This window comes from Trematomus bernacchii, unplaced genomic scaffold (genome assembly GCF_902827165.1).
Source record: "Trematomus bernacchii unplaced genomic scaffold, fTreBer1.1, whole genome shotgun sequence".
Lineage (NCBI taxonomy): Eukaryota > Metazoa > Chordata > Actinopteri > Perciformes > Nototheniidae > Trematomus > Trematomus bernacchii.
The window spans coordinates 4,794,304-4,809,245 of record NW_022987899.1 but is presented as its reverse complement, the minus strand read 5'-3'; the positions used below and the strand labels follow the sequence as shown (position 1 = coordinate 4,809,245).

General features: G+C 43.6%; 1 protein-coding gene across 3 annotated transcripts in view; it reads right to left on the bottom strand.

Annotated features, from left to right (window-relative positions):
- Nucleotides 1-1,018: 1,018 nt before the first annotated feature.
- Nucleotides 1,019-14,942, bottom strand: part of sik3 (SIK family kinase 3) — a 36,045-nt gene continuing 22,121 nt past the window's right edge. For 2 of the 3 annotated variants that reach the window (XM_034114440.1, XM_034114442.1), the window contains 10 exons: nucleotides 11,770-11,889; nucleotides 10,884-10,942; nucleotides 10,578-10,687; nucleotides 9,655-9,824; nucleotides 9,406-9,530; nucleotides 7,883-8,631; nucleotides 7,004-7,158; nucleotides 5,128-5,257; nucleotides 4,916-5,042; nucleotides 1,019-4,269 (listed from right to left, as the gene is read on the bottom strand). In XM_034114440.1, the coding sequence (XP_033970331.1) occupies nucleotides 4,921-5,042; nucleotides 5,128-5,257; nucleotides 7,004-7,158; nucleotides 7,883-8,631; nucleotides 9,406-9,530; nucleotides 9,655-9,824; nucleotides 10,578-10,687; nucleotides 10,884-10,942; nucleotides 11,770-11,889 (1,740 nt within the window). In that variant the 3' untranslated portion in view covers nucleotides 1,019-4,269; nucleotides 4,916-4,920. The remainder of the gene's footprint in view (nucleotides 4,270-4,915; nucleotides 5,043-5,127; nucleotides 5,258-7,003; nucleotides 7,159-7,882; nucleotides 8,632-9,405; nucleotides 9,531-9,654; nucleotides 9,825-10,577; nucleotides 10,688-10,883; nucleotides 10,943-11,769; nucleotides 11,890-14,942) is intronic. The other variant, XM_034114441.1, reaches the window with a different exon arrangement.

Below are 14,942 nucleotides of genomic sequence, written 5' to 3'. Positions count from 1 at the left end.
AGTTTGTGTCCAGGGTGGGAGGGGTCGGCCACTATCTTCCCTGCCCGCCTCAGGGTTCTGGAGGCGTGCAGGTCGTGGAGAGATGGCAGCCGATCACCTTCCCTGCAGAGCGGATGACCCGCTGCGGCCTGCCCTTTTCCTTGGCTGTGGCTGCGGCGTACCAGATGGTGATGGAGGAGGTGAGGATGGACTCTATGATGGAGGTGTAGAAGTTGACCATCATTGTCTTTGGCAGGTTGAATTTCTTCAGCTGCCTCAGGAAGAACATCCTCTGCTGGGCTTTTTTGACGAGGGAGCAGATGTTCTGCTCCCATTTGAGGTCCTGGGCGATGATGGTGCCCAGGAAGCAGAAAGATTCCACAGCAGTTACTGGGGAGTCACACGGAGTGATGGGGGCAGGTGGGGCTGCGTTCTTCCTAAAGTCCACAACCATCTCCACTGTCTTGAGAGCGTTGAGCTCCAGGTGGTTTTCCCCACACCAGGTCACCAGATGGTCCATCTCCCACCTGTAGGCAGACTCGTCCCCACCAGAGATGAGTCCGATGAGGGTGGTGTCGTCTGCGAACTTCAGGAGCTTGACAGACTGGTGACTGGAGGTGCAGCTGTTGGTGTACAGGGAGAAGAGCAGAGGGGAAAGAACGCAGCCTTGAGGGGAACCGATATTTTAGCCATTTCCATTTGGTTCGGTATACAATAAACATGTTGCGGTGATGGAAAATAGAAGGACACCACTAGGAGCTGCCAAAACTTTTACAACATTTAAAAGAGCGAACAATAAATCGATAAACCTGAAAAGAAAATGTCAGATTATGTTAGTTGCGAGTCTAGCACACAAATCAATGGCTGTTGCGAAGGTGTATAGACAGAAGCAAAGCGTTAAAATCGATTTGAAATAAAGACATGACAGGCCTAATACAGTCGTAGTAACTTTTGAAACCGCCCTATAAGCGTTTTTACAAATTACAATCCGTGCTGACGCCTTGCCTGTAGCCGGTTACACAAACACACACAAGTCATGACATTTTTAAATTATTTCTTTATTTATATATATTTATTTATCCATCCATCTCAGTTTGGTTGATATTCTTTTTAATCATTGTTGTTGCACTTTAGTATTTTTGTACTCAACAGAAATTAACATAAAAAACTAAAACGACAAAAAAAAAGGGACAAAATGAACCGATATAAAAAAAAAAAAACAATGAACCTAAGAAACAGGAGTAGAGCAGAGCTGGCTTGCTGAGGCTGGGGTGGAAAGAAAAAGAGGCAGGGGAAGGGGAGGAAGAGTTAGGACAGAAGAAAAGTGGGGGAGGAGGGTCAGAGTCATCAGGCAGAAGATAGATGTGTGTGGAGCATTATTACCCCTCTGTCGTCTGCAGTACTTTCCATTCACGCTGTCCCTTCCTGTGTGCCTCTGCTCTTTCCCTTCCCTACTCAGATCTGAAACAACAGCTCTGCTCACAATAGACAACGCAGAGTCTCTGGTCTTACATGTAGAGTTTCTATCCTGCCGTGGGACAAGAGACATGCGAAGTCTTCCATTCCAGACATTTCCTCTCCAACCCTCTCTTCCAGATCTCACTTCTGGATCAAACAATGAAAACAGGAGGATGGACCTTAAAGAGAAACTAGGGAAAACCCAGATGGAAAGGAAACGGGCCTTCTTCTGTCCAATGAGCCAGAAAAATTGTTTATTTCACTGTTAACTTCTGTATGCACTCACTTAATAGAGGTTCTGATTTACCGCTATAGCTAATTCAGTCTGCTCTGAGGGGGAGCGATTGTTCCAAACAGGAAGTGACAGCGTGCAAATGAAGAGCACAGGCGCTGCATGACACCATCTACAGCTCTCAGATGTATATAGCATTATGAAAAGTCAACCGTGCAGCCAGCTATTGTGAAACCTGGCCAGTATGAATACGTACAACAAGTGGAGCTTTATTCTTTGCCCCACAGTCTCTTGCTGGCCCAATATAGACTCAGTATATAGGAGGATAAATAGAAGTCAAACAATAAAATTAAATTTAAAAAAAGGGATAGGTTCAATCTTCTGCTGTGGTCCCCAGTGTGCTGTAGCCTCTATCTGTGGTTCCTCTGCTGTGTCCAAGTCCAAATCAAGCTATTCCTTTCCTATGGTCACCTCCGGAAATGTTTCCCGTGTAATGTTTGAAAGGTGTGTCAAGGTGTATCCATCTACAGCGAGATCCATGAAACGCAGTCATCAATTCCTCCCATCTTCCCTTCCAGGGCCGAGACGAGTCAAATAACTAAAAAAAAAGGAGGGAGAGAAGGTCGAGTGATAGTAGTTGTAGTTTCCTCCGCCGAAGTAACGAGGTGAGCCGTGTCCGTAAGGCATCGTCCAATCAGAAGCCAATGTAGTAAAAGATGGCCGGAGGATCACAGCAGATGGGTAGGGCAGCGAGAAAGAGAAGTGGGTTTGTCCATCTCCACTCGGGATGTTTAGGATGATATGTCAGCTATATTACAAGTTATTCTCTTGATTTTTTTGTCTCTTTTCGTTTCTTTGAGTGTCAAGTCTCTGTAGCACCCGAACCAACCCAGACCAAATCCAAAGCCTGACCCTGTATAGCCTGCCACAACTACCCCGTTAACAGAAAACAGGCCCAACATCAACAAGAATGACAGTCACAACAACATCGATTGAAATGATACTTTAAAAGCAACACAAAATAATTACTCTCCTCTTATTCAAGTGTCTCGATATAATAATATTAAAACAAATAAGAACAATCTTTTTTACGACACAGAAAGATCACAAGGTCTCTTCTCTCTGTCCTCTTTTGGCTAAAAATCTCAAAATTCATTAAAACAAAAAAAATAAAACATTTTTGAAGACATCCAAAAATACAAATGATAAACAATACCAATATAAAAAAAGCCTCCCCGACATCTAAAAAGAAAAAGGAAATTATTTGATACAGAAGTTGCAATAGCTTTCTATACATGGCGTCACTGTACAAGGAAAGGAGCAAATGTCTGGTAAAACTACCCACAATGCAATACACTGTCACTGACATGGGGAAGGAGGATGGAGCAAAGGGCAACCAAAGGTGGGGGGAGTCAGGAGGATTTGAAAAGCGGGGAAACAGCATGACAGAGCGAAGAGGGGGGGGCGTGGAGAGGGGGGGCGTGGAGAGGGGGGGGGGCAGACAGAGAGAGGATAGCTTGAACCGAAAGTGCAGAATTACTTAAGTAATCAAAGAACAATGTTGTCTTCCTTGCAACACAGAACTGTTTTCCTTTAATAATAATAATATTCATTATGATAAAAACCTCTTTTACAGAAAACAGTAATAACAATAAGAGTAACAATATTGACCATAATGCCTACATGGACATTAGCCACAGAAATGAAGTTTAAAGGAAAAAAAGGAAAAAAAAAGAATACCAGAACAATAACGGAAATAAACAATGAGAGCGCTGGTTTGTCCTGTGCGATGTCACCGAGCTCCATCTTTGGAGAGAGCCCGACCTAAAGCCGAAAAGGGGGGGGGGATCATCGCCGCCACCGCCGCTGAGACTTCAGCCTGCTCAGGAATGATCTGCTGCGGGACAGCAGGAGGTGGGGGGGGGAGGTGGGGGGCGTGGAGGAGCAGACTGAACCTCACCTTTCCCCCTCCGCTTACATCTTCTTCTCAGTCATGCACACACACTCACACACTCACACACACACACACTCACACGATGTGAATACTTTGGGTTTGTGGCAGCAGTGTGTATGGTTCTTTGACTCTTTAAACTATAACTGTATCAATGCGTTGGCCAATGAGGCACATAATGAAGTATGCCAACAGTAAATAGAAGATAAAGGGTGAAAGGGGAGGATTAGGTCCTGGTGGCAGGTGGATGAGGGTGGTGGTGGTGAAGGTCTGTAAGGGGGAGGAGGTGAGGGGGGGGGATGAGTTGAAATAGGAAGGAGTGGAACCCCGATCTGCCCATGATGGGATGTGAAAAGAGGAGACAACCTGCGACAATGGATGCTGGATGTCTGTGCAGAAAATGCTGGCACTTTGACCGACTAATCCCTGGGCCCCACCTGTGACCCTCACCCCCACTAATGTCTACACCCACCCACACTCCCCCTCTCTTGCGCGGACTGCCCTCCCGAGGACTGATGGAGACAGACAGATGGACGTAGAGCGCCCCTGTTTGGGCAGAGAACGGTGGTTTGGCGTGATGCTGCTCAACTCAAGTCAACACAACTCAGGATGGCTGATATGGACCGCTGTACACAGGATGCACCCCTTCCTAGAGAAAGAGAGGGAAATAAGACCAGATCATCAGCTTTTCAAATGAAGGCAATTTTCAAGCATTTACAAGCTTTTCAGCCCCTGTGTGGCAAATAATATATCTACTCACAGTTTACTAATGACCACATCATATCTGATTCTCACATTGTATCAGTAGTGGTATGAATTAACAAAAGTTTGATACGCGAGAGCAGGGTGAAACATTAAAGGCCACTAAGGACTTTGAACTTAGTATTATGACCTGTATCTGCATTTCCAAAGCTGGCTAGTAAATGTCTTCACAAATGAAAATTACGAGTTTCTGTTTTTGCTGGGATTCAGTGTTTTAAAATATAACATTAAAACTACTTACTAATTACTTTTCACAGATCAAAAATGTGTTAGGAAACGTCAAAACCATTAACTGTGTGGTTACAAATAATTGATAGTGTCAAGTAGTGCCGAAAGGAACCTGTACGAAACACTTCGGCTGTTATTCTGCTCACTAAGTATGAATGCAGTGAAACAGCCACAAAGTGACGTGAAAAATGTAATAAAAAAGAAAAAGCAATTTATATGGGACTGTTTGTAGCCTGTATGTGTGTGTGTGTGTGTGTGTGTGTGTGTGTGTGTGTGTGTGTGTATGTGTGTATGCGTGTGTGTACCTGTGCTAGACCCCAGCCTGCTCCATGCTGTACTGCAGGTCGGGGGGCTTGTAGCTGAGGAGCATGTCACTGGTGCAGGAGGAGGGGTAACAGGCTGCCGCAAGGAGCTCCTCTTCCACATTACACTCTGCATGAGAAGAAACGCATATATTACAAATAAGGAGTATACAGGCTGTATTTTGAGGGTGGAGGAAAGCATGGCTCCTACTGACCCGACTCTTCCCGCTGGCGCAGCTGCTGGCTTCCTGTCAGAGACGTCTGGCTGAGGATGTCTGACATGCGAGCGGAGCTTAGCGCCTTACCGGCTAACAGGCTCATCCCTGACATAGGCTCCACCTGATCCTGGACAGAAAGTGGAAGACAGGTCAATTCAATTAAATGTTACCAATACTTAACAAGCAGCTTCTGGCAGCTAGGATGACATGGAACCTTTGTTGAAGGATTAGGTATGTTTATAGCAGGGGTGGGGAACCTCCGGCCTCCGGGCCGTATACGGACCGCGAGACCATTTGGTACGGCCCTCGAGGTAATTTATAAACACACGCAAAAAAGAAAGAAATTAAAGAAATCTAGACCGCAAAATAATTAAACAAGCGAGTGCCTGTTTTTTCTGGCCAAGGTCAGGGTCATTGAACACAACACGAGCCTAACGTGTCATCATGTGCTATATGTCTCGTCTGACAGGGGTGTAGTGCTGACTGAGAGCACAAGAACGTCGCTCCGGCACTTCAGAAATTGCAGTACCCATAATGCCGCATAATGCGTGGCTGTGTCTTTAGTTGAAAGCCCAGTGGCGATCTGTTCATCTGTCATACTGATCATACAGTCAATAACTTTGTTGTTATTAGCATCTGGTTAGCTAGCTATGCTAACGAATATAAGAAGCTTGTTCTACAACCAGTGAGGTAAAGGCACATCTTTATATGATCATTATAGTTATAAAAAAAACAAGAGAATAAAGTAAACGGGTATAAAATACTATATGACAGTAAAACAAAGTTGTTATTAATAAACAAGAATACAGTTTGAAAGGAGAGTGATTTGTAAGATATCCATAAAGAAAAAGAAAATCTGTTTACAGTTCTGTTTCATATGGGTGTTGAGATATATATCCATAGATCTCTTCATTTTGCACCAGATTGATGCTTTTAACTTCAACATTTAAAAAAAAATCTCCCTGGGGGAGCATGCCCCCCCGACCCCAACAGAGGAGGTTAGGTCCACCCCCCACTTAAATCATGTTCACATGGATAGGAAACTAAATACATTTGCACACATCTTGTGCCCATATCTTTCTGTTTTGGTGGTCATGCCACACCGTGCACGTGCATGCATACGCGAGTCATGGTAAGATATCTGGATTAAGAGGTTGCTTCTTCTTTGCACAGCATGAAAGAAAGGTCAAATGAATGGGCTGTGATTTAAGTATTTTTAAGCAGAGGTCAATCATTTGTACGGCCCTCGGAGGATGTTGAAAAAATTGAAATGGCCCTTGAGAGGAAAAAGGTTCCCCACCCCTGGTTTGTAGTGTGGCGATGCTGTCAGTGAGATGTCTGCTTTCAGTTATCACTCTACTAAACAGTCTCTCTGCAGCACTGCATACTAGCATACTATCACACATGTAGTACATTGAAATCCCCAGTTTCTTTTGTCAACGCTGCTTACATGCACAATATGTCATTTAACGACCACAAGTAATCCGTCAATCAAAACAAGTACAAAAGACTATTTTGAAGTAGCATGGGATCGTAGAATTAGCTTTCCTCGCCACTGTTGCCATCAGCCTTTTCTTCTATGGTTGAAGATAAAGAAGATCCAAAAAGTATATCATAAAATTGTGGCTTGAAACGAGATAAAAAAGCGATTTATCCCGAGGTTTCTGGAAGGTGATTCCACAACATTACAGGCGACCACATGAAACACAAAGCTACCTTGATGAAAAATAAACATTTCTGTTGGATGTAAAACTGTGTGAAACCTTTGTGATAATGTAAGAACACAACTCAAAAATATAAAAAGTATAACATATAACAAACATAACGTAGGTCTAGACAATGTTAGACATTTTATTGCAGCTGTTTCACTCACATAGGCATCGTCACAGGTCTGGATGGTGTGGTGGCGCTGCAGCTGTCCACGGGACCTGTAGGTGTCAGGCTGGGGAGCCCGCGAATAACCAACACCATTATGGTCAGGCACCTCCATGGCCTGCCCCTGGGGCCTGCACTCCACATGTTCAGATTCTGAGAAAAGAGAAAGACACTGATTATACCATGTAATGATTTTTCATTGAGGCGAACAAAAGGTTATTCAGTGTAGGGCTGCAAGTGGTTGTTTTGACACCTAGTTTCTTGATTTATCACTGCAGAGCCCAAATATATTTAGTTTTATATAATATAAAATAGAACATCTCTATATTTGAGAGGCTGACAATTTTGGCATGAAAAACAACTGAGGATTCATTAATTATAGGTTACTTTTCTGTTGGTCCACGTAACACTGGACTATTCTGTGTTTATAACAGAAAAGTATTTTTGCTCACCTACTTACTCTGATAATACCATTGTGTGATTCTTACTTTCTAATGTTTATCTCTATTTACTGGCTTTCACGTCTTTGCTAGACTTGTTAAAAGTCCTTATTAACAAGATGTTATGCGATGTTGTTAGTTACAATCTATGTGCACCACCAGTCGGACCTTCATCTTCTGTTGAACTGAGAACTTCCTGATACTGTCTCCCTAACTTCCAGAATTCCTCCGTTCCTTATCGCCAAGCTTGACTCCCCCTTTTCTCCTCCCTGTGTTTAAATATGCAACGTAAACTCTATTCTGTCTTCTACTTGGCAGACAGTATGCTCTCTGTATGACTGACTGAACTTTCTTGCAAAAAATTAAATATGATAAAGACACTTGAATGGTTCTTTTTCCACATTTGACAAATTCAAAATGCCAAAAACATGTCTTACCTCTAGTTGCTGGAGCGTTCCTTATGTATCCACCCTGGCTGTGTGTAGGGGAGGTGTAGGGGGGGGTGCCTCCTTGGGGCGGCCCAAGGAGCTCATGACCGTCTCCTGCCTTGGCCAGCAGGCCCTCGTGTGGGTGGTGGTAGCTCGCCGGCACCTCGTCCTCCTCCATGCTCTCGGAGTGGGGTAAGCTGGGGCAGGGTGCCTGGGCCGGGTGCTGCTGCTGCGGCTGCACCTCTGGGGGTCGAATCTGGAGCAGGTGGTGGTAGTGTTGGCCCCCGGGGGACCCCTGCGGTGCTTGCGGCTCCAAGGTCTCACCCTGGCTTAGCTGGCGGAGAAGCATCTCGCCGTACTCTTGAGGTGACCCGCTGGGTGGGCTGGGGGCCGCTTGGCACGGCCGGGGGCTGTGCCTCTTCAGCAGGGCAGCCAGGTCCTGGGGGGGCAGCCTGGGGTCGCAGTGGCCTGTTAGAGAGTGGCGGGGGGACAGAAGGCCCTGCAGGGTGGGAGTGATGTGCTGTTGGGGGGGGCGGTAGTCCAAAGGAGTCGGGGAGAGCAGGGCCTGCTGGAGTGCCGAGGGGGGGCCGTAACCGCCGGCCCCAACTCCCCCATAATCCTCCAGGCCGGGGACTGTGAGGGAGGTGCCCTGCAGGTAGTGGCCGTAGGCGGCCCCCCGGGACATGGCGTCGCCAGAGAAGAGGTGGGGGTTAAACTGCGCCTGGTCGTAAGCCGATGTGAAGCGGCCAAGGCTGCGACTGTAGAGGAAAAGGCAGAGGACAATTAGCTAGCTGAAACATCAACAACCCTCTTTATAAAGTGCAAGTAGGAATTTATTTATTGGCTTTGAGCTTTCACTAATCAACAGGAAGCCTTCATTAAAGCATGGCACACTGACAGCCTAGCAAACACTTGAGCTCAATTTCAGGTGAAAGTATTCGCTGAGAGTTCTAAAAACTTTTTCATTTAGATTCATCAAGGTATTAACGTTTGTGTCACTTTCTCTCAGTGAAGACAGTCCTGGTTTAAGGGGACTTTTGAAAAGCCAGGGGTTACAGGATGACTGATCTCATACCTACTGTTGAGACTGCTACATATACTTAAAAAAGACTGACACCTGAAAACTCACCTAGCTACACTTAGGTGGAGAATTTGTTGAGGATGTCATCTCAGCAAAGAGGATTGGGGGATTTACATACATGATTTGAATACTGGTAACAAATAAAGTCTGGAATCTCTCACATAGAACATCTGGTATGGGCAACAGTATTATTGGCTGAAATGTCCAAATACAATTTGTAGAAAGACAGAGGATAAAGGAAAAATATAAAACAGAAACAGTGAGAAACACATAATGATGAACATAAAAGACAACAAATAGCATGGAGGTGTCCTAAGAGTGGTGAAGTCATAGAGAGAAATGAAAACAAAAACAAAAAACGGAAGAAGACGACACAGAAACAGTCCATTGGTAATCTTGGGAGGCTTTGGCCCGCCATCGGGGGACGTGCTGACAGGATGGGCGGGGTCACCTGTGCATCTCGGCGTTGTCTGCGCTAAGCTGCTTCCCGAGAACTCTGTGCCCAGGCGTGGTCAAAAAGCCGCCCTGTCTCTGTGCTACACCTCCCAGCTCCACCTCCTGAACCTGAATGGTCACCTGTAGAAACAGTCAATATTCATTATTGATCAAAGAGATACATGTAGACCCTCACTTTTTGCTTTAAACATTTTTTCTTTTTAATATCAGCTAAGAGGAAATGCGATGGGCTTTTTGCAGTCACCTGCTGTTGTTGAGGTACACCCTGTGCCAATGGGACGGTGGGGCGGGCAGAGGCTGCTTGTTGATTGGTTGGTATAGAGACTCGAGACATGCCTGTGGGGGGCGGGCTGCCACTCTGGGCCTGGTACATCGCTGGGGAACCGTGCTGGTACTGCACTTGTGACGGACATACTAGGAGAGGAGGAGAGGAGAGGGGTCATGATCTGTGGCATCACCATACAAATACTCTTTGATTTCTTGAAATTAAATTAAACGTTTAAAATTAAGTTCAGAAAATTGACCCTGAGGAAGTTCAAAGTCTAACATACATTCATTCATGAACCTTTGCCTATTTTTCTTCATTTAGATCCCATAATTTGGTCTTTTTCCAGCAAGAAACGCTGCTTGGAAGAGTGCTACCTGCATTTATATTACCGCTTTTTAATTAGTTTTTAGGCTTGATACCGATAGGCTATCTCAGTAATTGTTCCGTTAGACTACGTTAATCAAATCAGTTGTTATATCAACATATTAATCACAGTTTATTGTGCACTTGTTGATTGATGTGTTTACTCACCTGGTGCCCTTGGTCACAACATATTCATTGCGTCAGCATAAACTAGGCCTTCCAGTACATTATTCTTTACACAGTGTCGGGAATGAACGCATGTCATTTGTCAGTGTTTGTTAACAGATGACAAGGCCAGTGAGAAATTAAGAGCCTGAATTACACCCCAAGTGTATCCATTTCAAATGTGTTAAGTCAGATAATCTGTAAGACTAAAATAGTACTGAACAGTCAAAAAGGGAGTTTGATAACCAGTCTTCTATTTCTATAATCTTTCAGAAGATTGAGACCAAAGGAAGATGGATCTATACATCTCTAGTCACAACATCAGTTGTTTAGAAGCATTTCCATCACACTCCTGCAATGGTATTACTAACCATGCCCTTGCATCATGCCTGCAGAGCCGGGCGGAGGGCTCTGGTCGGGCTGTCTGAAGAGGTGGTTGCTGGGATGTGTTGGCGGAGGGCTGGAGGGCTGGATATGCAACCTGAGGGAGGAGAGCACAGAGGAGGAGGAGAGGAGAGGAGGAGAGGAGAGGAGGAGAGGAGAGGAAGGAGAGATACCACAATGATGTAACACTTCAGTCGATAGCACTGCACCATGGCATCAAGTTCATTGTACACCACTCAATAGCTGATGAGTAATATATATGTGAGTGTGAGTGTGTGTGTGTGTGTGTTCACCTCTGGAGCTGGTGGGTTAGATGACTGGGCTGGCTCTCTCCATGGCCTAAAGACAGACCCTGCAGGTAGAGACATTTTTTAATTTGGCGCTGAAATAAATGTAATTATTTTACATTTCAAGAACCTATTAAAGTTTCATCAAAATATGAGATGAACTCATTACCCCAAAGAGAGAACTTTAAAAAAGTGTTTTGTTATGGTGGTTATATAAATGTTATGGTGCCGTTAGATTGCTGTTGTACCTCCCTTCGTAAGGGCAGCAAGCGGGAGAGCAAACAGTTTTTTAGCTGCAGTGAAACTGTTGTTTGTTATTGTGAATGTTTGTAAGTCTGAACACACTTATTCTACAGGTAGTTTTATATTTTATATAACAATGTTAGTGTAGCCTCATCTATTATCTGCTACTGAATTTGAACGTCAACATTATGAACCAAGCTTAAAGGCTTTTAAACTCAGTACAGCCCTATTAAGTTTGACTGAAAACTTCAATATGAGATGTTTTCTGACATTTTATAAACAATTAATCTAGAAAATAAATTGCAGATTTAGTTCTAATTAAAATAGTTTTAAGTTGCAGCCCTACCCTTTAGGACTGTTCATTTTAACAGTTAACTAATATCTCAATCTCCTGTCACAAGAGCAGATCATATCACGTCCAATTTTGCTGATTTAAAGCCAACCTGTTGACTCAAAAAATGAGTAAGCTTTCCTCATGTTATGCCCCTCTTTCACAAGTACCCTCTTAATGTACCCTCCAAAGAGTCCAATACTCCTTCGTGACAGATTATAACCGATTGCAAACATCAGAATGCTTCTGGAAAGCACCATGCACAGAGTTTGGTTTCGGCCTGTAATGACGTCTTTATGACTCGTCAGCGTCTCACACCTGGATTTGCTGGTGGAGGATTTGTTGCTCGTGCTGGTAGAGGATATGCTGTTGCTGGGTGTGCTCCAGGAGTCGCTCATCCTGCTGAGCAGCATACATTTTCTGCAGCTGTTCACACTCCTATTGGAAACAAAGACAGGATTCCCAAATATTACATTCATGTGACAAAGGGGAAGTAACTCTAACAGAGGGTAAAGTGTTGGATGTAGAACAGAAGCCAAAACTTTAAGAAAATGATCCATCAATGGCTGCAATTAACTATTTGTCAGATCACCAGGGATAGTTGATTGACAAAAACAATCGTATTCATATTTAACTTGTCTGGCAGAAATACAAATGTGTAATATGTAACCTTCGTTCACAAATTCTTAACATATTTGTAAGAAATCGCGCATCTTTAAGAAAACAGCTTCTTTGCAAATATTGAATATGAATATTTTAAATCAGTTAATGGTGTTTAGCGCTCTAAGGAAATGCATTTTAAACCACTTTAAATGTCCTAGTGGGAGTTTAAAAAATGGTGTCATCTGGCTGATCCCTTTACCCGGGTATATAGTAGGTCATGTGTGAGTTGACCTCTCCACTAGCCGTATTAACCCTCTTAACACGTAAGAGAAATCACATAATCCCAACATGCGAGAGCACGCCTAAAATTAAGCGCCCACTGAGAACATGATGATTATCCTCCCGCCCCAACCTCCTACCAGGTGAGGTAATCCCATTGAAGTGTCACTGCGGATGATGTGATGTCTCGAGAGTTAGCTTGAGGTTAGCATTACCTAGGTAACCCTGTATGTACTGCGTCTGGATTACAGCAAGTCTAATTGTGTCAGAGTTTTATCCCTGTCATTATCATCTGTCAACACTTTTGCCTTTTCTGGAACTCCAGACATTTTACCCTTTGTGAAAGTAAGATTTAAGTGGTAGTGTTTCAACACCATCTTTTTACAAAGCATTTAAAGTGCTGATTAAATGTATTTTTATTTATTTATTGAATGGCACCCGTTACTGTACAGTTAGTGTATTGAAATGTGTGACATTTGCCAAGTGAAAAAGAGTAGAAATATGCCATTTGTGACCTTGTTGTAGAACTGATTAGTCAACGGAGTCTCTCAAATGTAGGTTGTTGTCTGATTTTGTACCGTTTTATATATTATTTCTAGTTTATCCATCAGGATAAACCCCATGAGATGAACCACCAGTTTATTTCAGTGGTTCCTAACAATCCCATTAAATTAAACTGAATATTTTTGGGTTTGGGAATGAAGAACCTGAATATTTAAAAACATTATTGATCTTTGAGGAACTGGGTTGGACATTTTGTTGACTGTTTTTCTGAAATTAGTTTATTTATGATGTGAATAATCTTTAGTTGCTACCCTACCCTGTTAGCTTGACAAAACTACCCAGAGCAAGGTCCATGCTCTGCCAGTTTTACTGAGCGACTCATTTGTCGCCTGGCCTCACCATAAAGTCACACGAGGCGAGACAGTTACCCTGTTTCACCTTGCACTTTTGTTAACCCCTGGTCTAATCTTAATGTACCCTTATCATGCCACTTAAAAGGATAAGAAAGACTTCATCACTCTTGCTTAAACATTAGAACATCCTAAAGACTTGATCTGACCTCCAGGAAAAGCACATTGGATCCTTCTCATTAAGCTAACAGAAGCTTCCCTGCGTCCTCTTTCCTCCTTTGACCTGGGTTGCGGTCGAATAGTCCATTTAGCTCAGGAACCTTCCTAACGGAGTGAAATGACCCGGAAGTCCCTCAGTGGCAGCCATGATAAGTGCCGTTCGAATTCTCTAAATGAAAGGAAAGGAGGTTTCAAACTTCCTTTATAACCTCCTTTAGCCTAGGAACCACTGGACCTCCCTCACCGAAAGGAGAGGAGAAAATGCTGCCCCACAAAACAGCAGTTTGGTATCTGTTTGTTTTAATTTACAATAAAGTTTAAATTAATTTGGCTTTTTGGTAAATTGAAAGATGATGATGATAAGGGGATATCAAATTGTGTTTAAAAGTACTGTTGTTTACATGATGTTGATGCTCTTAACAAGGTCATGGTAAACTGGCCTGCTGACCTAGGTAGATTAGTGGAGTCTTAAAAGCTGCCTTGGCCTAATTAAAACAGCTAATGTGATCATTCGTATCACAATCAGCTAAGCGGCAAGTACGCTTAGCTGGCAAAGGAGAAATCCTTGGTTGTTGACGTCACTTACTTAATGTAAGTGACGTGACGGTGGTTGTTGACGTCACTTACTTTAAGTAAGTGACGTCAACAACCAAGGATTTCTCCTTTAGCCGCCTCAGACCTCGCATCTCTCTCCTGGTTGGGAGGAGGGAAGACACGAGGAGGAGTTTGTGAGTCAAGAGAGAATGAAAAGCTTCCATTGAGTCAGATATGACTGATGGCACTGAGCTTACTTGGGATAATACTTTATGTCCTTTGTTTAGTAGAAATTAGGTATTAAAACTTAAAAAAGAAAAACAAGTTCAAACGTAAAAGACTATTTAAAAAAATCATGATCTCCTTACTGTAGCTTTCTTCTTTACACTGGAATGGTAGCTGAGGCCAGAAAAGGATCATTAGGTAGCAACAGTCAGCCTATGTGGGGGGGGGGGGGGGGGGGGGGGTCCTCAATGTGGCCCGCATCTAGTTCATTACTGTTCTTGCACCAACTGCTGATTCACTGAACTCGGCTCAAAAAGCAGATCTGCAATACCAGGGACCTTCGGTTTGTATCCCCAAGAAACCCGTGGCATCAGAATAGTTGCCTGGTATCACTATTTCGGCACTTTTTTGTCTTTAGGGCCACATTTGTTACGTCATTGTTTGCAAGCATGTAGTACCCCTCCCTTTGTGAGTCTCTGAAATGGCAGGGGGGTTACAGCAAACAGACAACAAACCAGAGGGGAACTTTTGAAACTTCGGCACAATGTGAAATCATTTTTTCTTACAGTATTGATCATTAACTCTATGGACCTTTCCACAGAAATGTTTTCCTATTTTCTCCTACACACTTCGACAAGTTAAGCAGGCAAGAGATGATATTCTTAGATATTAAAGTGTCCCTATTATGCGGTGTGGGGTATTCCCTTTCCTTTGTTTACTTGCGTACCATAGTGACATCCCTATGTAACACTCGCACTTCTATTAGCTGCAGAACAG